Genomic DNA, 26273 nt, shown 5'->3' on the forward strand with positions numbered 1-26273 from the left:
AAATTTAATCTTCAAATGCGGAAAGGTTTCTTCACAGTGAGAGCTGTGAAAATGTGGAATAGACTCCCTCAAGAGTTGGTTCTGGCCAGCTCAGTGGATTGCTTTAAAAAAGGCCTGGATTCTTTCTTAGATACACAGAATATAACTGGATACTAACATTTATAGGTAAAGTTGATCCAGGGAATATTCAATTGCCTCTCAGGGGATCAGGAAGGAATTGTTTTCCCTGCAGGAGCAAACTGGATCGTGCTTTGCTGGGGTTTTTTTGCCTTTCTTTGGATCAACAGTGGGTAAAGGGTTATAACTTTTTTTTTTTTAATGGTTGAACTGGATGGATTTTTGTCTTTTGTCAGCCAGACTAACCATGTAACTATGTAACTAATACAGTTAAAATTATAAAAGGTTAAAATATTTTGATGCAAGTAAATAATCTATTTGCATTTGTGGGGTCAGTAAGGAATGCTTTTGTCTTTGTAAGGAAAAACTGGTCGCAATTTGTTTGCCTTTTTCCTGTACCAAAACGCCTGGTGTGTGCAATAGGCTAGACATGTATTATTCAACCTAGTTTACTATGTAACTATATAAGCTTCCGGAACTGGAACATTTTAACATTGAGACTATCTGTGAGCAGAAAATTTAGAAATTAATTCCGAGTTGTTCTTATTGATGTTAACTTGACACACCGGCAGCTTGGCAAGAGGTGCGTCTGAAATGAATTTTAAAAACATGAAACGATTAAGTGGATAGAAAAGTAATTAGATCAAGAGCTGCTTTACAGCCAGCAGACATGAAGTTGATCCCTGGCTTAGCTGCTAAATCCCACGCTATAGATGCAACTGGTATAAAAAGAGAAAGTGAAAAGTCAGTAACTACCAGAGAAGTTCAGACTAACATCAAGGGATCATCAAACCACGCAGTCATTCCCTATATTGCAGGATAAAGGTAATAGAGTCTTTCATACCCTTTTTGTATGAACCATGCTCTTTTAACTATGTTGGTTTGGTTGATAAAAAATATTGGGTAAGATTAATTACCCCAACTTATCATATAATCATTAAAAATGTAAATTCACCTGTTGTGCTATTGCCTTGCTTAAATAGTTTTTAAAAAGTATAAAATGTGAAATATTGACTTTTTGGACACCTGTGATGATTTTAATGTAGTCAGTCTAGGGTGAGCATATTCAGTATGTGATCCAACCTTTACGAATTCTTCACTTGTATTGTGTACACATTTTTCTAAGCTCTATCCTGAGCTGACAGTCCTTGACTTGTTTTTTAATGGAGGAAAGCGGTTTGAGTATTACAGCAGCAGTGGCCCTGCTCTGACCCCTTCTATTTCTGGGTAAGGAAAGCTTCACATGTTCCCCTTCACTGTGATATAACTACTCCAGACCTATTATGTGACCTGAGGATTAAATAAATGAAGCGGATGGAGCTCTAAAGCATGTGTGTTTTTCCTGACTTTATTGCTCACGACACACCATGTACCCGTCTATTCAGCCTAATGGACCTGATAGATAATGTTAAAGCTGCTTCTTTTCATTACAAATTGTGTGTTTTTACCTTTAGAAGGACCTTACAACCCTATAATTAAGATTATTTGGTTTACCATTAGCACAACAGCCTAGTATGCAAAAGTAGACTTCACAGCCACTGATTTTGATAGTAATGTACAAAATTACTTTTTCTTTATCTGAAGTGTCATACTCCTAAGGACATGTCTACTTTCACATCCTGGTCTGTCTGTTGGCTCTATAAGCAAAAGTGTTTAAAAGTCAAAGTTCACAGATCAGTCTTTGTTATTCCGCTTTTTAAAAAAAGCTCCATAATTTACTTGTTTGCAGGGGTATTTTTGCATTTAACAATGACTACTGAATAATTAAATATGTAATAGTCTGCTGTTTTTTTACTGTTTTTTTTTCCATGTGCTTAAAAACGTCACTGCCGTAATAACCTTATAAACGTTGCCAGTAGTCACGTTTTTAAATACCTGGGAATGTGGTATGCTCGAGGGTCCAATTAGATAGAGGTAATCTTTCAACACCTATCACACTAAACTACCAACAGAGCATGAACTGCTTTCATGCACTAGGTGGCAGCCAACTCTTTTTCAAGGTACAGAGAAAAAACAGGAGTTATGGGTTTTAAAATACTTGGTTGTCAAACATCTTTTACCTGGTATTACACATATTGCCTTTCCAAATAAAATGACCCTATTATCCTGAACATAATCTTTGGAAGTAAATACATACAGCAAGCAATGTTTTTCAGAATTATGGTATAAGATGAAATGTGATATAGAATTGCTTTCTTCAACAGTTATTGTAAAGTGTACCCAGTACCTGGTTGATATAGTATTAGATATAAAAATATGCAAAGGAAACTTTGCATTGCATTTTAGTTGTGTGCTCCAGGGTGAAGAAGAATCAAACACCACTTCTTTCACTTAACAGTAATAACTATAACACTATAAAAAGATTGATATTTTGCACCCCATTCAAGTATATTTTGGAATATTATTAGAATTTTCTAAGTGAATGAGTAGTAAGTTTGTTTTAAATTTTAACTTTAGTGATTTATGCAGAGAAAGATTGTCACAATATAGCAAGGTATAAGTAATATGTGTGTATAATTTGCAAGCCACTAAAATAAAAAACTCCTCTGGATCGTTAACATATATCACATACTCTGTGTATAAAAGAAACCATATCACCAAAATGTTGCGCTCCCAATCTCCAAACTAAATATAAATAATTTCAAATAAAATATCCACACAAAAATATATCATACATAAAATAATGAATCCCATTATTCATTATTTTATGTATGAAATATTTTTGTGTGGATATTTTATTTGAAGTTATTTATATTTAGTTTGGAGATTGGGAGCACAACATTTTGGTGATAATGTATAAGAAATAATCATATCTTTGGGGTTAATGGATTGGATTTAGATTTATATTCATGAGAGCTGGAAAACAATGTAATAGAATGAATAACACAAAAAACAGCGCAAAAATTAAATAAATAAAAATAATCACAAATAAATAAATGTCCGTGCAAAGATATATATATATAATATTTCAAACATAAGTCCTTATTTTCCCAACTTATGTTTGAAATATTATATATATATCTTTGCACGGACATTTATTTATTTGTGATTATTTTTATTTTAATTTTTGCGCTGTTTTTTGTGTTATTTATTATTGGTGGTTTTCACTGGTGCACAGCTGCATAATTGTATACTTTCTTTGATTGGCGCTGGGATTTTTTTAGTTTGAATGTAATAGAATGGACACGGATTGCATGGACTAGTTTACCAATAATCAAGGATCAAAGAAGGAGTCTAGATTTATATACTAAGTTATAATGGTCTAATCGAAGTATTCGTATAGAGATAATAATTCCAATATGGTATACGTTCTTTATAATTTATAAGCAGAATGATATATCAGTATTTTAGATTTCCTTGTAATCTGGATAACGGCAACATAACTTTGACAGTGATTGATCACATACTGTACATCTTGATTTGTATACTGTCAACAAATGCTGATACACAATTGCCAGGTAACTGCTAATTGAATCCAGGAAAAATAGATATCTATTGCATGCATTTTCTGAAAATGTTTCAATTGAACATTGTGGCTATGGTCTGGAAAGCATTGGTACGCTGACGCTGTAGTACTGCTAGTAAATCCCTTATTAGATGTCAGATCTTAACATCTAATACATTCTACATATATAAAAACACATACCTCCCAGCAGTGTAGGCTATAAAAACCAAAAGAATCAGCATCAATATGTGTGCATTCATAAAAGAGAGCAATGCTTCCAACAAACAAACAATCCTTAATACAACAATGGACTGCACTACTGAATATTATGTATATGACAACTCTTATTGTAATTATCAAGGACACGTACAAAAAAAAACAGAAGAATCACCCAATAAAATTCCCCACAAAACAGACAAAAAGAATGAAAATACATTAATTCCCATAATAAAACCTCTAACTGCCAATAAGCTCACTAGAACCCGTAATTCAGAGGACTTACTGGGAGTTGCATGCTGGTGTAACCCAGGCCACAATATGAATCATACTTGTCATGCAAAATTCTGCTAGGTTGATTTTGAGAATATTAATAACTGATAGGTTTGTTACAGCTTTTACATTTATATAAACCTCAGCCATGTTTGTAATAAATCACTAAATAATTTAAGCAAAAGATGATTAATGCAGTCTAGTAAAGAGAAGTTGTGTACTGCGTGCATATACTGTATATAAAACCTACGCACATTTTCTGCCCCATGGCTCTGTATTTCCTAACAAATTTTCTGTATTATTTAACAGGGCTCCCCAAAGAACCCATAGTAAAAAGGGTGAGATCATTGTATGCAAGACATTGTTAACAAACAGCAGTTCCATTTATTTGACAGTTAATTTAAGCTATAAATTAATTCCCGTAAGTGTCATTCCTTTATACAGTGTACAAAAGCAGAACATTGAGTACATTTTGACTAATTTCCAATTCATTAATGTGGATTGTTATATTCCCGATGATGTGTCCGTAATGGGTTAAACAACACTCTAAAAAAATGGGAAAGTCTTTTAATACAGGCTTGTCATATACACAGGCATGATCCCAAACATTTCCTAATATGAACTGTGTAGAAGACAATACATTTGATTGGATATTTTTAATGCAGTATGACATATCTCAGACATAATGCACCAAATTAGAATAAGACACCTCACCCACGTACAATAATATGTGATAACATTTCAAATAATGACAATACTTATCTTTTGTTTCAGACACACTATGGATTGTTATGGAAAATGTGTAGCACTTGCACTGGTCTTTTTGTCAGTCTGTATGCATGTCCTTTATACCTTTCCTGATGAAAATTTTTTGGCTCCAGGTAAGGATGTTTGCATCTAAAGACTATTTTGTGTTAGCAATTTAAGTTGAATTACAGCTTAATTGTGGCCCAAGCTGTAGGATTAACTTTGAAGAAAAGCCAGGACAATTTGAAGCGGTCATATAATTAAAAAAATCCCTAAAGCGTGGTCACCTTAAAAAGTACATAAATAGACGAGCTGGAGTTCTATGCAGTGGATGATCAGTAAATTTGTTAAAGATATTTATGGTGCCTAATATTTTTGTAAAGGGAGAGCATTGAAGTTTTCTTTGGCAGTTGAAAAAAGCTTTTTGCCATGTACAGAACTCACTAACTATTAGTGAAATTCAAACTGCATAATTCTCAGGCTGACCCCAATGATATGACATTATTGCAGTGGGAGATGACTGATTTTCTGTAACTTGCCCCGGGGTGCAACATATGTGTTAAATTATAGCTTGAAACTTACTGAAAGATGCTGGTGTTGCATGCAGGACACAGGGATTTCAAAGAAACAGGCAAACCAGATATGCACAGAAAGCCATATTGTTTTGCTGAACTACACAATAGACTAGTTTTATATGATAATAGTATAGGTAAAATATGTTTTTGAGAAAGTGTCAGAACCTCTTTTTTATGTATCGATCAAGCATATCAATTTTTTTTTAAATCAGGTTGCCCTGAATGCAGACTTAAGGAAAACCAGCGTTTCTCTATCAAGGGAATTGGTCGAATTTTTCAGTGCAGTGGATGCTGCTTTTCTAGGGCGTACCCTACCCCAATGAGATCAAAGAAGACAATGTTGGTGCCAAAGAACATTACCTCTGAAGCTAAGTGCTGTGTGGCAAAGACACAATACAGAGTGAGTAATTCACATTTACTAAAATATTTTACTTGAAGCTGCTGATCTTGTTTTAACTTATGCAGGCTGAAAGTTCAAGTCCAGTTTTTCTGTGTGCCTCCCAATGGAGATAAAGAGAAGCAATCAAAACATGGCAATGTGTCCTAGAAAAAAGTTTTGATCACTCTTTTTGGCCATATTAGGGAGATTTCTACTCACTCCTTAGTGTGCTGACAGCCATCAATATGATTTGACAAGGGATAAAAAAAATCTACTGAGAAACTTTACAAAGGTTCTAACACTCCTCCACTCTAGCCAACAATAAAATAAAGTTCTAGCTGGGCTTGAGCTTTGATGGCACACCTGGATGTCCACATACTGAAGGATGGGCATTGCTAAGCAATAAAAAGTAATGAACAGTGTTTGGCTTTAAAATAATCCCTGAGCCACTACATGCATCCACAAAAATGATTATACCTATAGGAATGCACATGAACAAGCACATACATGCCCATGCTCTAATAATGAACATATCTACTGTTGACACAGGTTTTCAGAGGCAGCCATGGTAAAGAAATGGGGCAGTAGTGGGCTGGTCATATCTATTGTTGTTATTTAATTATCTTTGAAACAATCTGCCACACTCATTGGGATATTTGCCAAAATTTATTGCAAAAATTGCTTTAAACATTGTTGAAGAGTTGTTGATTTACTATGAAAAACACAACCAAAGTCATAAGGATATGCTGGAGACCTTCTGCCAATTGCACTACTTACTATACCCGGATGATTATTGCTATGGATACCTTAATCAGGTACAATGCTAGTTAAAAGGGCTTATGTGTGACCAATCTGGCTGTAGACATTCACATGACAGTGTAGACATGGAAAGGCATTGATAGTAGCCAAGTCATTATCAAGTCCAGCATGCTTTAATTATTAATGATCAAATACCTGTGGTTGCATCAGGCTAGCCGTACCGCATACATATATTTGTATACAGTTGTCCATATTGTGTCAGTAGAGCCTACATTTTGCAAGCTACCTAATATCTTGCTGTGTTCATTTAGGTCTCCTATGCAAAAATGTGTTTGTCATGCAAAAAACAACTGATGAGCTAAATATCATTGATTAAAGCAGAGAGACATTGACAGACACTGACTAATGTACACGGATGAAGTCAGGGGAACATTGATGAACTGTTATGGATGGACACATGTGGGTTTATTTATTAAAGCTGGCTCAGTCAGAATCTGATGTATCTGTACATGGTAGCCAATTAGTTTCTAACCTCAGCTGGTTCAATTAAGCTTTGGCAATAAAACCTGGAAGCCGACTGGTTTCTCTGAAGAAGTGGTTGAGATTCTGAGTGAACCAACTTTAGTAAATAAACCCCATGTTGTTAGATGGTACCATTCTAATAGTAAAATATGCTTAGTTGCCTGAATAGTCATATCTACTGCAGAAACTCCCACCAACTTCCATGTACACAATTACCGTATCTGAAAATGACTAGGGCAGTGATTATTATTATTATTATACAGTATTTATAAAGCGCCGATAGTTCACTCAGCGCTGTACATTACAAAGGGGGACAGAACATGTGACAGAACAATACCAATACAATGCAAAACATGAGGGGATCGAGGGCCCTGCTCTTTCGAGCTTACAAGCTAGGAGGGAGGGGATGGTGGCACAGGAGGAGATAGCTCTGGGGGATGGAGTGGTAGGAAGAGTGGAGGAGGTTGGCAGGTTAGCAGGGGGTGGGGTAGGCTTCCCTGAAGAGATGGGTTTTCAGGGTGCGCCTAAAGGAGAGGAGAGTAGGTGATAATCTGATGGGTAGGGGAAGGGAGTTCCAGAGGATGGGTGACACCCTGGAGAAGTCCTGGAGGCGGGCATGGGAGGAGGAGACCAGGAAACTAGAGAGAAGGAGGTCTTGTGAGGAGCGGAGTGTGCGTGTTGGGTGGTACTTGGATATTAGGTCGGTGATGTAGTTCGGGGCAGTATGGTGGACAGCTTTGTACGTCAGTGTTAGGATTTTAAATTTGATCCGTTGCGCAATCGGAAGCCAGTGGAGGGATTGGCAGAGGGGGGTGGCAGAAACGGAGCGGTTGGAAAGGTGAATGAGTCTGGCAGCCGTATTCAGGATCGACTGAAGCGGGGATAGCCAGCGGCGAGGCAGGCCAGTGAGGAGGGAGTTGCAGTAGTCGACTCGTGATATGATGAGGGAGTGGATGAGCTGTTTAGTGGTTTCTGGGGTTAGGAACGTGCGTATTTTGGCGATGTTGCGGAGGTGGAGTCTGCACGAGTTTGTTAAAGATTGGACTTGGGGCTGGAAGGATAGGTTGGAGTCCAGAATGACACCAAGTACTCTGGCCTGCAGGGCGGGTTTGATATTGGCGTTGTTGGATGTGATGGAGAAGTCAATGTTGGGTGGGGTTCGGGCTGGGGGGAAGACAAGAAGCTCGGTTTTAGAGAGATTCAGTGATGACAACCACATCTTTAGACTGAGATTAGTTTGACAGTTCAAGAATGAATACCGTGTTTGAATGATAGAAACAGTGTAACCATACACTGTAACTTACTATTTATACAAATATAGTTATCAGGTTGTACCTCAGAACAGATGCATATTATGAATATTTTAATATTATTTTTATTAACATTTAGGTTGAATTGTTCTTTTTTTATTCCTAATCAGCCAGGGTAAACCGTTGACAATTCTAACCAGGTCAAAAAAAACTTTTAAGCTATAGTTTTATAATTTTTGATGTTTTTCCAGTTATGAAATAGAGAACTCACTGATCCATCTGGTGAACTTGAAAATCTAGCTCTTGGCAAACTCACCAGCCAAATAACTTTATATAGAAACCTGCCCTAGGTTTGTTTGAGATTCCTGAGAATATGTGCTCAGATCTCCATCTTTACATAAAAAGGACCTACTTTTTAACTGATATAGTTTTTATTCTTCATAACATGTGCAATTTAAAGCCTTCACATTTCTGTTTTGATTTGTCCTCCTGATAATACTAAATCATCACCAAATGTAATAGTTATGGAATACAACTCAATGTAGAAATTAATGGACATATTGGAGAATGTTTTCAAAAGAGGTATGGCTCGAGCTGGTGGAAGGAACTATAGGGAATTGCTCATTTTTAAAAATAAGAAGTACTTTATCACAATAAATAAGCTGCTTCAGAAGAAAGTTTCATGATCATTTTATTGGATCTCAAGATTTGCCATGTATTTTCTTGTTCTACTTAATTTTAATGAAATCCGTTAAATGGGCCCATGGCCATGAAATTTTTTTTTCTCTTTTTCATTAAAATAGTTATAATATAATACACAGTGTTTTACTGACCCAGAGGAGCTTACAATCAAATGATCCTACTACAATTATTCACATTTCAGGGTCAATTTGATCAGGCACCAGTATATGTGTCAGTATGGTTTTCAGTTATAAACCCATACAAATACAGGAACCGATTACACCCTCATACTTATTGTGTACATGTTGGGATTTAAACTAAGCAAGTACAGTGAATATCTATCAAGGGGTGGCACGCGATCCACAAAACATTTGTGCAGCTGCTAAAACACTCAATAGCATTTATGTCTACAGGAAAATTAGCTGATGGCAACAGCTGTCAAATTTATAGAAACAGCTTAAGGACTAATTTCTATAAAAAGGTAGGGCAATATGCTTATATTCTCACTTTTTGCCTGCTACCTGAAAACTTAAAAACTAAAAGATTATTATGATATATTTGTTTTCTCCAGTTTTAGTCATTGGATGCATGTACATTTAAACTCAAACTGAGGTGTCTACCTTTTATTACAAGGAGTGCATACATATACCCCACCCAAAGGTTGTAGCAGGATGTACCCGTGGCAAAAAAGCAGTAAAAGAAGTGGATCCCTGTGAAAAGTTGTGGAATAATATTCGTTGTTGTAGCTTGTCACATTAGCAGAAGCATGACCTAACCAGAGCCTAATTTTTTGGTTGTATTTTGTTTTGTTTAAAATAAGAAACTATATGAGTTTTATTGGTATCCATGGAGGAGACCAACCCCCTCTATTTTTACTGGTGACTGTTCTCACTGAAAGAAAAAAAGTGATGGGAAATCCATAATTTTACAACTGTTTCTCAAAGGGGACAGCTCTACTGATGATAATTGTCTAAGAGTGGATTTCCCATTAACTTTGAGAAATTTCTGGTTGCTTGCTATGGTGTCCGTTTATGAAAGAGAGTAAAGCCGAGATCCTGATGATCACAGCTGATCTCTCAGGTGTGCCAGTTTATGACTCTGAGGTGAGGAGCAGAGAACATTTTCTTCACTTCTCATCACAGGACACACCCTTCTGTCATTCACTTTTACAGAGATGGTTAGATTATGAAGGTGGGATCTGAAGACCTCACTGGCCATCTCTTTAACCGCCTCCCGCCCGCCATATAGTCCAATGACGGGCGCAAGGTGGTTCTCTCGTTCTGGGAGGACATCATATGACGTCCTCCCATTCTCACCGCGCATGCTCTGCTCCGGGAACGCACAGCGCGGCGATCAGCGGTGCGCTACGTCCCTAGGACACAGCAGATCACAGATCCACGGAAAGAGCCGAAAATGTCAGCTTGGTCATGTGATCAGCTGTATCCAATCGCAGCTGATCGCATGTAAACAGGGAAATGCCGATTATCTGTATTTCTCTCCTCACAAGCTGTCATGCTGACAGCTCGTGAGGAGAGGAGAGCCGGTAATCGGCATTCCGCGGAGGGGACATGTACACTGATCATCAGGGCACTGATGATCAGTGTGCCCTGATGAACAGTGTAGCCCCAGCAGTGCCTCCTGTCAGTGTCCATCAGTGCCCATCCATGCCACCTGCCAGTGCCACATCAATGCCACATATCAGTGCCTACCAGTGCACATCAATACCACATATCAGTGCCCATCTGAGCTGCCTTTCAGTGTCACCCATCAGTGCCTCCTATTAATGCCGATCAGTGCCACCTATCAGTGCCAGTCAGTGCCACCTATCAGTGTACATCAGTGCCGCCTATCAGTGCCCGTGAGTGCCGCCTATCAGTGCCAGTCAGTGCCACCCAGTGCCGCCTATCAGTACCACCTATCAGTGCCGCCTATCAGTGCCATATATCAGTGCCCATCAGTGATGCCTGTCAATGCCGATCAGTGCCACCTACCAGTGCATCCTCATCAGTGCCACCTACCAATGCCTCCTCATCAGTGCCCATCAGTGCCACCTATCAGTGTCCATCAGTGCAGCCTATCAGTTCCCATCACTGCAACCTCATTAGCGCACATCAGTGAAGGAGAAAAATCACTTATTTACAAAATTTTATAACAAAAACTAAGAAAAAAAAATTTTTTTTTTCAAAATTTTCAGTGGTTTTTGGTTTGTTTACGAAAAAATAAAAAACTCAGAGGTGATTAAATGCCACCAAAAAAAAAGCTCTGTCACAAAAAAATGATAAAAATGTCATATGGGTACAGTGTTGCATGACCGCGCAATTGTCATTCAAAGTGTGACAGCTCTGAAAGCTTAAAATCAGCCTGGGCAGGAAGGGGGTATAAGTGCCCTGTAGGCTAGTGGTTAAAATTTCTTTTTTTAACATGAATTTGGCTAATTTTTTACCTGCATCTCTGTGTGTGTTCTGGAAACGCATGCTAAATGTATGTCTTGTTTGCGAGGCCATTATTTGTTAATAGCACCCAAAAGTGGCTAGCAGATGTGCAGTTTGCCAAAATATGCATAAAAACCAAATCAAAATGCACTTTAAAAAAGTGCCAAAATACGTGCTAAGAAAAGTGCCAAAATGTGCGTTACAAACCACAGGAAAATGTATGTTAAAATAACCTGTGCAAAAATGTACGTTAAATCGCCTAAATGTATGTTTAGAAAAGTGCCAAAATGCACATTAAAAAATCCCACGCAAAAATGTGTGTTAAAAAAATACAGTATGTTAAAAAGCAGCAAAATGCACAATAAAAAGGAGCCAAAATACACATTTAAATAATGTGCCAAAATGTGCGTTAAAAAGTACCAGTGCTCAGTGCTTCTTATTTTCCTGTATTGGTCTTTTTAACTTTGGTTTCACTGTTTAAACTCAGGTGATCTGTAATCACACAATTATCTCAGGAGATCACATGCAGCCCTCTCCCTTCTCAGCTGTTCTCAGAGGAAAAACGTCTCCACTCTTCTTTTGAGAACAAATGTTCTCAGCTTCATAAACAGGGGGACAGAGGAAAAGATTTTTCCCAGAGAACTGAAATGAGATAAATGATCTCTACGTCTACCCACACCTACGTCTCTGAGAGATAAGTCTTCGCAATGGGAATTAGGGTTCTAAACAATACCTGCTCTTTCTAAAACTAAAAAAAAAGGTTATGTCTATCGGCCCCATATTTTCATATATCAACGGCAACATCTCATTGGTTGCCAAGTGTGAAGCTTTCTTAAAATTGTGTTAAACACCTTGAGCTAAAACCTCCAGTTTTTTCTGGTTTTGTTATTTGTATATTTCTTTTTCAGGTTGCATTAACGGACACCGTGAAGATTGAAAACCATACAGCTTGTCACTGCAGTACCTGCCTATACCACAAATCCTAAAAGTCAAATGCCGTCTTTTGTTAACATGCAATTATAAAACAGCTTTCCTGCCTTTTATTAAGAACCCCTAACAATGTCCCTGACTTTTCATATCTGAATAGAAGCACACTTTTCCCTTCACCTTTATTAATCAAATAAAGCTGATTTTTTTTATTCTTGCTTGTATACACTCGATTAAACTTAGATTAGAATTAACATTTGATGTACATTTTCACAATTTTTCAAGTATGAACTTGTCACCGATTCAGTATTTGTACACATTTAATAAACTGGAAACAGTGGGGAAAAATAACTAAAATGGGTACACTCAGAATCGGGTGCAGCTGTGCATGGCAGGCAATCAACTTCTAACCTCAGCTTGTACAATTAAACTTAAAATCTGGAAGCTGATTGGTTTCTATGCAGAACTGCATCAGATTTTGTACTCTCCAGTTTTAGTAAATCTCCCCCACTCACTGTCTATTGAGTAGGCCAGTGTTTCAAATGTGGGGCTAATTTTTTTAACCACTTTTTAAAAAAAAATACCTATTCAATACTAAATGACATAATGGCTTATATTAACCCCTTGACGCCGACGTAACACAAATATGCCGCCTCACATAACTGGGCATTTTTCCATGGGGCCGCATATTTACGTACCTGTTTTTCTGCTGGGAGCGCGCCGCACTATGCGCTCCCAGCACAAAGACCGTGGTGTCACTGAAAGCACCGGGTTCCGTTCTAATGATTGGGACTGAGGAATCCCAATTCTGGGTCACATGATCGTTGAGATAGCCTCTGATTGGCTATCACAGTGATTAGTCATTGTATCTCTAAACTCATGGCATAGAGGGGAAAAAAATTTTGTTTAACCGCCTCCCGCCCACCATATAAGGTAATGACGAGGCGGTGCTCTTGTTCTGGGAGGACGTCATATGAAGTCCTCCCACTCTAACCACGCGTGTGTCCCTTGGGGCGCGCAGCGTGGCGATCGGTGGTGAGCTGTGTCCCCTTCCGATCAATGGAAAGAGCCGAAGATGTCGGCTCTGTCTTGTGATCAGCTGTGTCCAATCACGTATGTAAATAAGGAAATGCTGGTTATTGGCATTCCTCTCTTCACCAGCTGTAATGCTGACCGCTCGTGAGGAGAGGAGAGCCAGTAATCGGCATTATTCAGAGGGGACATTTACACTGATGATCAGGGCACTGTTGATCAGTGTGCCCTGATGATCAGTGTAGCCCCATCAGTGCCACCTGTCAGTGTCCATCAGTGCCAGCTCTCAGTGCTCATCAGTACCACATCAACGCCACATATCAGTGCCTACCAGTCCACATCAATGTCACATCAGTGCCCATCTGAGCTGCCTATCATTGCCAGTCAGTGCCACCTATCAGTGCTGCCTATCAGTGTACATCAGTGCTGCCTAACAGTGCCAGTCAGTGCCACCTAACAGTGCCGCCTATCAGTGACATATGAGTGCTGCCTTTCAGTGCCCATCAGTGATGCCTGTCAATGCCCATCAGTGCCACCTACCAGTGCCTCCTCATCAGTGCCCATCACTGCAGCCTCATTATTGCACATAAGTGAAGGAGAAAAATCACTTATTTACAAAATTTTATAAGAGAAACTAAGAAAAAACTTTTTTTTTTCAAAATTTTCAGTTGTTTTTGGTTTGTTTAGGAAAAAATAAAAAACCCAGAGGTGATTAAATACCACCAAAAGAAATCTCTGTCTCAAAAAAAATGATAAAAATTTCATATGGGTACAGTGTTACATGATCATGCAATTGTCATTCAAAGTGCAACAGCACTGAAAGCTGAAAATTGGCCTCGGCAGGAAGGGGGTATAAGTGCCCAGTAGGCAAGTGGATAAAAAAAATAAAGATAAATAAATATTAAAAAATAAAAGAAAAAATAAAGAAAAAATACCTAGATCAAGGTTTGATCTAATTCAGTGCCAGGGTAAATGTTTGGGTCAAGGTCAGGGTCCAAGGTCAAGGTCAAAAGGACAGGATTTAAAAAAAAAAAAAATTGGTATCAGTGTCAGTTAGTGTCAGTGTGTTTTAGGTAAAAAAAAAACAAAAACAGAATGTGCACTATTGTTTCTGGGCTGTACTACGGGTACAAACAACAAATAACATATACATATATGGTATCGCTGCGATCATCAAGAGCTGGAGAATTTATTTTGGGTTGTTTTTTGATGGTAGGTTATGGTAGTAACAAGAAACACACAGCTAAATTAAAAATAATATTTTCTTTTACTATTTTGGGCCAGTTGTCCTTTGATAATAAAAAAAAATCAGGAGATATCCATTAACATTTACCACCAAATGAAAGCCCAATTTGTCCTGAAAAAAACAAGGTATAATTCACTTGGATGTACAAAGTAGTTGTGATGATATGTACGGTTTTACTAACACATGTCAACGTTGCAAAATTGTGCTTAGGCATTTAGATTTGTTTTACCCTTAGGCGTGAAGGGGTTAAAATAACAGAAACCCAAAACCAAAAAATGTAGGACTTGTAAGTTGCAAAATAATACACTTTTTTTTCTACCTTCTGTCTACTGGGCTGATATCTTTTGAGGGAGGGGTGCCCTTTTTATTTCTCAAGAAAAAAACATTCTGGCATTGAATACGCTTAGTTTATTATAAACAACCCTATCCTGACCAAAGACATTAACATTAGTCCACAGATAACTCTTAGACATAAGCCTTTAAAGCAAATGTCTAGACTGAATAGGAAAAATGGAAGAAAGATCACTTTAGTTTTTCTATGTGGAAATGTGCTTTTTTATAACATATATTGATATGCTGCTTACTATAAAACCAGCAGAGAATGTTTACTGATTTTCGGAAATAACGTGAAGTTGTGTCCGCTTCAATAAGTTTACCAGTGCTAACAAAATCCTGTTTTTGAATTTCCATTATATTTGACTGAGTATTCAAAGTGAACACATGTCTACCTTATTTACCATTATTCATTTTGCAAAGTCAACATTTGCTAAGGAAACATCCTCCTATCTTTTAGCACCTCTGTCCCACTGGATTTGGAGGTTGACCATGATTTCTATAGAGCCTGCTTGCTCCACACAACACATTTTTTTTTATAATAAAAGGTAATTAGGTAAACACATATGCAAAAATGAACATACAGTATGTTAACAGTCCCTGAATGAAGAACTGTTCTTTTGAAATATTGCAGAAATTTTTATTCTAGCTCAAAAAATCTAACAGATGATTCAGTTAATCAGTTATATATGGATTTAGCTTTTTTTGCCCTTGGCATTAGTGTACTTTTATCAAACCAATAGCATAGAAAATATTTAGTGCTGTACCTATTTGCTAACAATGACACCATATACATTATACACCTAAATGTGTCTACATGCAGGGTCATATAGTTTCCAGACGATCCCTAGGGCTCTCTAAAGTGAAACTGAACTCACTTGAAAGCTTTTAAGTAAGTGATTGGTTATTTTACTATATGGTCTTTATAACAAATTGGGGCCAATAACATATTTATTAAAAACTGCTCTAAACAAAAAAAATATATAGTTTCAAGTGTCATAGCCATTTCCTGAAGCTTGTAGGGCCGCTAATAATGTTTGACTTTGGGTCAATTTAGTTGTAATTATCATTTTAAAATCAGGCGAGAGAGAGATCTGTTCATTGGGAAAATCATTTTCTTAACATAGCTTTTTGTAAAACAGAGGACTTTAATCTTATTCAGTTCACAAATCACATTCCAATATAACAAGGCCGAGGGGGGGGGGAGTCACAATGACAAAGAAAATATGGCATTTCACTTTTTAACGATTATTTTAATGAAATTGTATCAGTTAGACAACCTTTGCTTGACTTCCCTCTATGAAGAATTTATTACACAGTAGGTGTTCACACATTAATGGGAATATGTAGTTTTCTCTGTATTTTTGGATAAACATTAAAAAGAAACCATCTTCATGTGAAACCTTGTTTCTGAGTATAAATTCATAAAATATACATACATGGGGGCAGACAAATGTACAGTTGCAAGAAAAAGTATGTGAACCCCTTGGGAATACGTGGAGTTTTGCATGAATTGGGCATAAAATGTGCTCTGAACGTCATCTAAGTCACAACAATAGAAGAAAACAGTCTGCTGAACATAATACTACACAAACATTAGATGTTGCCATGGTTTAATTGCACATAACATGTAAACATTTACAGTGCAGGGAGGAAAAAGTATGTGAGGCCCTAGCTTAATGACTTCTCCCAGAGCTAATTGGAGCCAGGAGTGAGCCAACCTTGACTCCAACCAGTGTGATGATATTGGATGTGTTGCTGACAGCTGTCCTGCCCTTAAAAAACACACACCTGTTTTGGGTTTACTGGTTTCAAGAATCACTGTCTGATGTGAACCTAGCCTCAAAGAAAAGAGCTCTCAGAAGACCTACGATCAAGAATTGTTGACTGCATGAAGCTGGAAAGGGTTACAAAAGTATCTCCAAAAGCTTTGATGTTCATGTGTCCACGGTAAGACAGACTGTCTCCAAATGGAGAAAGTTTAGCACTGTTGCTACTCTCCCTAGGCGTGGTCGTCCTGTAAAAACGACTGCAAGAGCACAGCGCAGAATGCTGCATGAGGTAAAGAAGAATCCCAGAGTGTCAGCTAAAGACCTACAGAAATCTCTGGCACATGCTAACATTTTTGTTGACACATCTACAGTAAGGAAAACATTAAACAAGAATGGAGTACATGGGAGGACACCACGGAGGAAGCCATTGCTGTCCAAAAAGAATATTGCAGCACATTTGAAGTTTGCAAAAGAGCACCTGGATGTTCCACAGCACTACTGGCAAAATATGCTGTGGACAGATGAAACCAAGATTGAGTTGTTTGGGAAGAACACACAACACTATGTGTGGAGAAAAAAAGGCACAGCACACCAACATCAAAACCTCATCCCCACTGTAAAACATGGCAGAGGGAGCATCATGGTTTGGGGCTGCTTTGCTGCCTCAGGGCCTGGACGGATTGTTGTCATTGATGGGAAAATGAATTCCAGAGTTTATCAAGACATTTTGCAGAAAAACGTACGACCATCTGTCCGCCAACTGAAGCTCCACAGAGGATGGGTGATGCAACAGGACAATGATCCAAAGCATACAAGTAATTCAACAAAACAATGGCTGCAACAGCACAGAATACGCCTTCTGGAGTGGCCCAGTCAGAGTCCTGACCTCAACCCGATTGAAATGCTGTGGCATGACCTTAAGAGAGCGATTCACACCAGACATCTCAAGAATATTGCTAAACTGAAACGGTTTTGTGAAGAGGAGTGGTCCAAAATGACTCCAGATCGTTGTGCAGGTCTGATCTGCAACTACAGGAAACGTTTGGTTGAGGTTATTGCTGCCAAAGGAGGGTCAACCAGTTATTAAGTCCAAAGGTTCACATACTTTTTCCTCCCTGCACTGTGAATGTTTACATGTTATGTGCAATTACACCATGGCAACATCTAATGTTTGTGTAGTATTATGTTCAGCAGACTGTGTTCTTCTATTGTTGTGACTTAGATGACGTTCAGAGCACATTTTATGCCCAATTCATGCAAAACTCCATGTAATCCCAAGGGGTTCACATACTTTTTCTTGCAACTGTATGTCTTGGAATATTGTACATTCATGGCCAAAAATATTGGCACCCCTGCAAGTCTGTCAGATAATGCACCACTTCGCCCAGAAAATTGTTGCAATTACAGATGTTTAGGAATTCTCATGTTTATTTCTTTTGTTTGTATTGGTATGACACCAAAAAAGTGGAGAAACAAAAAGCCAAATCTGACACATTCCACACAAAACCCCGAAAATAGACTGGACAAAATTATTGGCACCTTCTCACAATTGTAAGAAATAATAGCATTCCACGTTTGTGATGCTCCTGTAATTTGTACTTAAACTCACCTGTATCAACTAACAGATTATAATGTTCCTGTCCCCACTGTGCGCAACATTGTCAAGAAGTTTACAGCTCATGGCACTGTAGCTAATCTCCCTGGATGTGGACGAAAGATCATAGATTGCAACGAAGGATTGTTCGTATTGTTGATAACGAACCTCATTTAACTTTCAGACAAATTCAAGCTGACGTTCAAGCACAGGGTACAACTGTGTCAGCTCGCATTCTGAATGAAAAGGGATGCTATGGTAGGAGACCCAGGAGGACCCCACTGCTGACACAGAAACATAAAAAAGCCAGATTGGAGTTTGCCAAAACTTACCTGATAAAGCTAAAATAATTTTGGGAGAATGAGCTGTGGACAGACGAAACAAAATTACAGATTTTTAGTAAAGCCCATCATTCTACTGTTTTAAGAAAAAGTAATGAGGCCTTTAACCACTAGACTACCAGGCACTTTTACTCCCTTCCTGCCCAGGACAATTTTCAGCTTTCAGCGCTGTCACACTTTGAATGACAATTGCTCGCTCATGCAACACTTTACCCAAACAAAATTGTTATCATTTTTGTGACAGATAGAGCTTTCTTTTGGTGGTATTTAATCACCACTGGGGATTTTATTTTTTGCTAAACAAACTAAAAGACTGAAAATTGTGAAAAAAAAATTTTTTTCTTAGTTTCTGTTATAAAATTTTGTAACTAAGTAATTTTTATCCTTCACTGATGTGCGCTAATGAGGCTGCAGTGATGCGCACTGATAGGCTGCACTGATGAGGAGGCCATGGTAGGTGGCACTGATGGGCATTGCCAGGCATCTCTCGTCTCTGAATCTCTCGTCAGCAATTGGCGACACTTCTTATCACATTATTCAGCACCTTACAGGCGCATAATTTTATCACTTTGTCACTTTATTTATTATATTTCCTAGCGCTGCATTTTTATTATATGTGGGCATTGACAGGCATCACTGATGGGCACTGAAAGGCAGCACTCATATATGGCACTGATAGGCGGCACTGATGATCACTGACAGGTGGCACTGACTGGCACTGATAGGTGGCACTGATTGGAACTGTTAGGCAGCACTGATGAGCACTGATAGGTGGCACTGACTGGCACTGATAGGCATCACTGATAGGCAGCACTGACTGGCACTGATTGGCAGCACTGATTGACACTGATAGTTGGCACTGAAAGGCAGCTCTGATGGGCACTGACATGTGGCATTGATGGGCACTGATGGGCACTGGTATATGGCATTGATGGGCACTGACAGGTGGCACTGATGGAGCTACTCTGATCATCAGGGCACGGATCATCAGTGCCGTGATGTTCAGTGTAGTTGTTCCCCTTTAGGAATGCCGCTTACAGGCTCTCCTCTGCTCAAGCGCTGTCAGCGTGAGGAAAGGACTGCCGATAACCGGCATTTCCTTGTTTGCATGCGATCAGCTGTGATTGGGCACAGCTGATAACATGACAGAGCCTGTGTCATTGGCTCTTTACTATGAATGGTGATCCGCTGTGTCCCAGGGACACAGCGCACCACCAATCGTTGCGCACTCCCTGGGGCATGCCTGCACAGTTAGAGTCCTCTTAGAACGAGAGAACCCCTTTAGTCCGTCATTTCCTTATATGGTGGGCAGGAGGCGGTTAAAGTAAAGAATACAGTCCCTACAGTCAAGCATGGTGGAGGTTCACTGGTGTTTTGGGGTTGCCTTGCTGGTGCTTCAGGCACTGAATATCTTGACTGTGTGCATGGCATTATGAAATCTGTAGACTACCAAAACAATGGTACAATGTAAGGCCCAGTGTCAGAAAGCTGGGTCTCTGTCAGAGGTCATGTGTCTTACAGCAGGACAATGAACTAAAGCACACATCAAAAGTCATCCAGAAATGGTTTCAGACAAAGTGCTGGAAAGTACTGAACTGGCCAGCAATGAATCCAGATCTAAAACCCATAGAAGACCTGTGGAGAGATCTCAAAACAGCAGTTGGGAAAAGGAACCTTCCAATGTGAGAGATCTGGAGCAGTTAGTGAAAGAAGTGTGGTCCAAAAATCCAGTAGAGAGGTGTAAGAAACTCATTGATGGTTACAGGAAGCGATTGATTTCAGTTACTTTTCCCAAGAGCTACCAAATATAAAATTAAGGGTGCCAATCATTTTGTACAGTTCATTTTTGGGGTTTTGTGCGGAATGTGTCAGATTTGCCCTCTTGTTTCTCCACTTTTTTTGTGTCATACCAATACAAACAAAAGAAATAAACATGAGAATGCCTAAATATTTGTTATTGCAACAATTTTCTGGGCGAGGTGGGGCATTATCTGACAGAATTGCAGGGGTGCCAATATATTTGGCTATCATTGTATACGTACATGGGGGCAGACATATATGTGCCAAATATAGAAAGAATTTATTAAGTAAGCAAAAAAATATAAACAAAAAAATGCAACAACACTGTCTATTGGGCTCTATAAGCCACTTCCAGCATATCATCTAAAAAAAATTTTACAGTGCTTGCCACTCACTCTTTTTACATTTTTTGTACAAAAAAGACACCTAGCCATAAACACCATGGTACAGTGTTATAAAATCACCCTTACTTCCCTGCTCTCCAAGCAAAAAAACTCCAATAATTTTCATGAATACATTTACACATCAAATTGGCTCTGTATCAAGAAAACTCTAGATCAGTGGTTGCGTCATGTGCAGTCCCTGACATCACCAGGGCCACACCTAATGTTCAATATATGTAATGCTTGTGATGACTGTCAGAAACTATTATTATTATACAGTATTTATAAAGCGCCAATAGTTTTCTCAGCGCTGTACATTACAAAGGGGGACAGAACATGTGACAGAACAATACCAATACAATGCAAAACATGAGGGGATTGAGGGCCCTGTTCTTTCGAGCTTACAATCTAGACTATTAGAGGAAATGAGGGTCAGATTTTATGGACATGCTACATAGTTGGCCGGGGATATGCTGCAAAAGACAATATGAAACTGGGAACATGTTACATGGAGCTAGTAGAGATCAATGCTGTTACCCTAATCAATGTTCCCACTACAGACTACTGAGATCCAAAGGGTGTATATCACATACCAAATGGCCACAGGTTGGATATCAGGGCTCTAAATAGTTAATCCTGTCATGTAGCCATAGGACTACAAATAAATGTATGGTAATAGAGCCAAGAATGTGTACTATTACATATCTATGAGATTAAACCAAACATTAACATCAAGCTACAGCGGGCTATCCAAACAACCATGTAATGCTCAACACCAAGATGACCTAAATAGGTGGACTTGATAGACTATATTTTTTCCACAAAGTGCTATGCACATGCATGCTACAGTGGCTATAATGGTCCTCTCCAAATGTTAGCAATGCCCCTTGAATAGTACGGCAGTCATTTTATTTGATAATTCTTATAAAATATCTTTTTGAAATGGCAGAATAAAGAAAAGCTATTCACATGGTGACAGTCACTCATTTAACTTGCACCGATCATGCCAATATAATGTTATATCATCAGTTGTACTTATAAGTTGACGATTTCCAAAACTTTCTTTTCTGCTTTCTAGTACTGTGCAATGGGGTTGATTTACTAAAAACAATTTTGCTGTTCACTTAACATGGAAAGTTGCATTTCAAAGTAATCTTTCCCAGAACACAGTGAATTTGTTGAAATTTCACTTTGAAAAGAATACCCAATCACATGCAAGGAAAATAAAAAACAGCATATATCTTTTCCAACATAGAAGGGCACTGTTTGTCCATATGTGGCATTTTTTGCTGTCGGGTTGATTCATGGCTGGGCGGTGTTTAGGCCGTTCATGGGGTAGTTGGGTCCCGCTCTGTTTTGCAGACGGTGGCCTCACTTGGCCTGATAAGCCTGGATGTCTGTGCATGTCCCGCCATCACCGGACATGCAAAATTGCTGGCGGCGCATGCACAGTTGATGCATCTATCCAAGCTGCCGGTTCCTGGCATCCTGACGCCATTGGCGGCTCGGTCTAAGGGACGGGATGTAGTTCCTCCCTTAGTTAAACACCGACAGGGGCACACTGAGGGGATGGTATCTCCTCACTGATGTCTGGAATAGCGACACTATTAGAACTACAGTTTAAAGTATGCCTTTCAATGGATAACTTATCTTAGGCACTGCTCTGTAGGTTATACAATATTGCATTGGCAACATTTCTTAATGGGTATTTTTTCCCTTGGTGCATTTATGTAGGTGCATCAGATTACAGTACATTGCAGGATGGTGAAATCTCCATAGGCAATGGATGGCATTTCAGAGATGTTAGCTGGATGCCTAACTGATGCAGGTAGATGCTATATATTGTATGATTTTTTTTAATATACTGTATACCTTTTTTGGGCTCATCTGCAGCAATGCATAGTGCTCTGTCACTTCCCTATAGAGTTTGATCTATCTTTTTCGTGATACTAGGTTTGGTGTACCTTTTCATCCACCTGAGGAGCACTACCACTTCCTCCTGTGCACTGTCCTTTGTACCTGTGGCTTGGATTGTCTGGCTATTACCTACACATTAGTTCCCTCAACTGCCCTTAGTGCACCTATGGCAACAATTTGTGAGATCTTTTATCTGATTGGGTCAATTTCCCTTGGTAGGACCATCTTGGGGGTATTTTTGTAAGTTTATGATTATTTTGATTTATTAATGTTTTCAAAGGCTGCATTTTATATGTGCAACATTACATGTTATGTTTTTCTTAGCAGCCATACCCAACTGCACTCCTTGAGCCCTTGAAGAAGCAAAAATGTGAAATGCTTTGGGCTTTTGTGTACCCCCTCCCTGATATATATTGATTAGTTGCACTTCAAAGTAATTTTTCCAAGAACACAGTGAATTTGGTGACATTTCACTTTTCAAAGAATACCAAATCATGTCCAAGGAAAATAAAAAAACAGCATTTTTTGCTGGCACTTCATTTGATGTTGATAGTCAGCAGAGCTTCACATCACTCACTAAGTTCTAGGGAAACTTTCCTTGCAAAGCGCAACTTCCCCTTTAAAGTTAATTGCCTATTTGCCTTTAGTTGATGAGTTTTTAATTTTAGTACTCTTTTTTACAATTCATGTCTATGAATTTTGTGACTTAAAGGCATTAAAAACAAGGCAATACAGCTGTTAAGAAACAGGGTCATTTAAGTTAACCATTGAGAACTTCCTCTGCAAATCTCTGTAAAGTAGTAGTTTGAATTTAGGATCACACAATTTATTGACTAAATAAATAGTTTGTAGTGCAAGCTTCTGAGACATACTGGACTTTTCTTCAAGCAGTAACCTGAAGATATGGGTAAGGTGCCCCAAAAGCTTGCACTAAAATTTAGCCAATAAATGGTACCAAAGCAGATCCAAACTACTTTTGTTGGTGGCTAACATGGTACAGCACTCTGCAAATAATTATACTATATGTAATTTAATAATTAAAATACAGAGCACACTTGTAAAAATAGAAAGCCAAAGAAAAAATTGTGACCTTCTTGCAAAAAGTCCAAGAGAAGAAAGTGAATACTTATCTTTCCTGCTGCCTATGCGACTAAGCACCTTTCAAATCAAGTGAAAGCTAAAGTTTTCTCCAAGCAACGATTTTCCTAGTCCTCTGTAGTGCTGTGGGGTTCAAGAAACCACCAAGCCACCCAATTACAGGAAATAGAAAAATAATGGACCTACTAGCAGAATCAACAGGTAGTAAAACTTTCAGGATACCTTGTGCTGGCATCCTGCATGGCCAATGTGACCAGATATGTGGAAACGACACAGAGAAAACCAGACTCAAATGAGAGGCCGGCCATATATGGATCGATATTCATCCGGTTCAGCCGATTGACTCTTGTACAACCTCCCTGTTGGATTTTCCCAGCTCGATCAGTGCTAGAGCCAGCAGTGCCGATCAGTGTATTCTGATGGTGAGGAAGTCTTGCTGCTGTCAGAATACAATAGCAATTTTGCTGCAAGATTTCCCTTTAAAAAAACAATGGGCATTTGGTTCAGGGGCAGTATTTTGGGCTATATTTTTTTATGCGGGGCCTTTATTTGCTGCAAGGCTTTCCTTTAAAAAAAAAGGGCTTTCATTTCAGGGGTGGTATTTTAGCATTCTCTCTTATTTTTTTTGGGGGGGGAGGGCTGAGTTCTTATTATTTATGTTATGTTTATAGGGCCTTATTTTACTTTTGGGATGCTCAAAGTACAGCATTCACTTGTTCCTGACCATCTGTTCTTGGAGCTGCCTTTTGTTCACAGCATTTCGCTGCATCACTTGAAAGAAAAAACATTCTGAGTGCATGTGTGTAATGTACACCTAGACCATCTCACATTATATCACTCACATTCAAAGCGTCCCCCCTATATCTCCATAGATAAAAAAAAATAGGCATACACCAGTTAGGCCCAATATCCTTGATGATTAAACGTGTTCTGCTGCTGGCCAATTTTATGCTGCCGTATCCTCTGCAGTATTTTATTTGTAGTAAAACTCCAGGCTATTTCACACATTGTGCTGTGACAGACATTTTACAGCATTGTAAACCGCCTGTCACCGCAAGGATGCACATAAAAAGTGACAGTATACTTTTATTAAAACTGAAAAATGGCATGGGGTTCCCCTAAATTGTCCATTACCACATTCAGGGAATTTGTGACGAAAGTGCAGTGTGGAAACATTGGCAGGAGGCAGGTTATTGTAATTACATCACTGGACACCGTGTTATTTTTTAATATACTTTATAACAGGATATTTCAAAATGTCATGTGTAGTAATCACATATGTCAACTTTTGTAACATAATATGTCTTTCCTATGAAGATGAACGAAACGGTCATATCATTTTGTAGTCAAAGACAGCGTCGTCTTAGCCACAGTTTAGATCTACAGTTGCCAGTGTCCTGTACATGTGATTAGCTATGACAGCAGCCATTTGAGGATTAAAACGTTTGTGTGAGCTGACATAAGCACACTGGCAACTGTGGCAGAGGCATACCATGAGCGTAGCATACACTGCACATGCACTAATAGGCACTGAAAACACTGAAGAAAACAGCTTTGGTATGTTTGATTGAAGTGGAATTTCTGACTTAAGTCAGACTACACTTAAAAAATAAAAAAAAAATGCAATTTTATAAGTTGGATGGTGATAACCTCAAAGGTCTGGTCAGAAAGTGCCCAGTCATTGCAAAAATGTTGAGGATAATATCTGGCAGACAGCAGTAATGAAAAATAATAAAAGATCCCCTTGCCAGCAGGAGAAAGGGAAATTAGGGAAAAAAAACAGGGGAATAGGGAAGGAGTCAGAAAAGAGAAAGAAAAGAAAAAAGAGGAAGAGGGGAAAGAGGGGGAAGTTCACCACATAGGGAGTGTTGGTCTTGTTCCCATCCCGGAGGGTGCTGAAGCGGGGGGAAGGCCCACAACCAGTCTGGTCACATGATCCCATTCTCCTGAGTCAGCCAGCCTGGCTGCAGTGGACAGGAGGGAAAGCCAACAACGGATGGGCCATTGAAGCCTATGGGTGACCTCATCGCTTAAGGCTTTACTAGCCATTGTTGGAGTATCCTCTCCTCTTCCCTACAGCTCCTCTGGCAGACACAGGGAAGATCCCGCGGCCTGACTGGAGTGGGGCTGAAAATGTGTAAGTATACAGATCTTTTCTTACTCAGGCTAGCGTAGGTGTTTGGTGGGGGTAGGGGATAGTTTTAAGAATAGTTAGGGTTAAGTCTGGAATTCCACTGTAAGGATTTAACATTTATTGAACATTTCTAACTGTAGCTCTCACTTGGTAACAGTTAAATCAACTAGGTTTAATTCCTCTCTAAAATGTACAGTAATTCGATGGAAATTAACCTTTCAATACCTCTTACCTTTCAATATATTATTTCTAAAGTATTACATAACTAATAATGTATAGTACCTATGTGTATTGTATAGT

The 26273-nt window shown here is 38.8% G+C and overlaps 1 protein-coding gene across 1 annotated transcript; it reads left to right on the forward strand.

The window, feature by feature from the left end:
* Nucleotides 1–848: 848 nt before the first annotated feature.
* Nucleotides 849–12577, forward strand: CGA (glycoprotein hormones, alpha polypeptide). Its single transcript, XM_089691287.1, has 4 exons — nt 849–942; nt 4826–4932; nt 5586–5773; nt 12305–12577. Exons 2-4 carry the CDS (start codon nt 4833–4835, stop codon nt 12380–12382), a joined length of 366 nt encoding a protein of 121 aa, XP_089547413.1. The 5' UTR covers nt 849–942; nt 4826–4832; the 3' UTR covers nt 12383–12577.
* The last annotated feature ends 13696 nt before the right edge of the window (nt 12578–26273 follow it).

This window comes from Staurois parvus, unplaced genomic scaffold (genome assembly GCF_062004578.1).
Source record: "Staurois parvus isolate SC_StPar_1 unplaced genomic scaffold, SC_StPar_1.0 ptg000561l, whole genome shotgun sequence".
In the NCBI taxonomy this organism is placed as follows: domain Eukaryota; kingdom Metazoa; phylum Chordata; class Amphibia; order Anura; family Ranidae; genus Staurois; species Staurois parvus.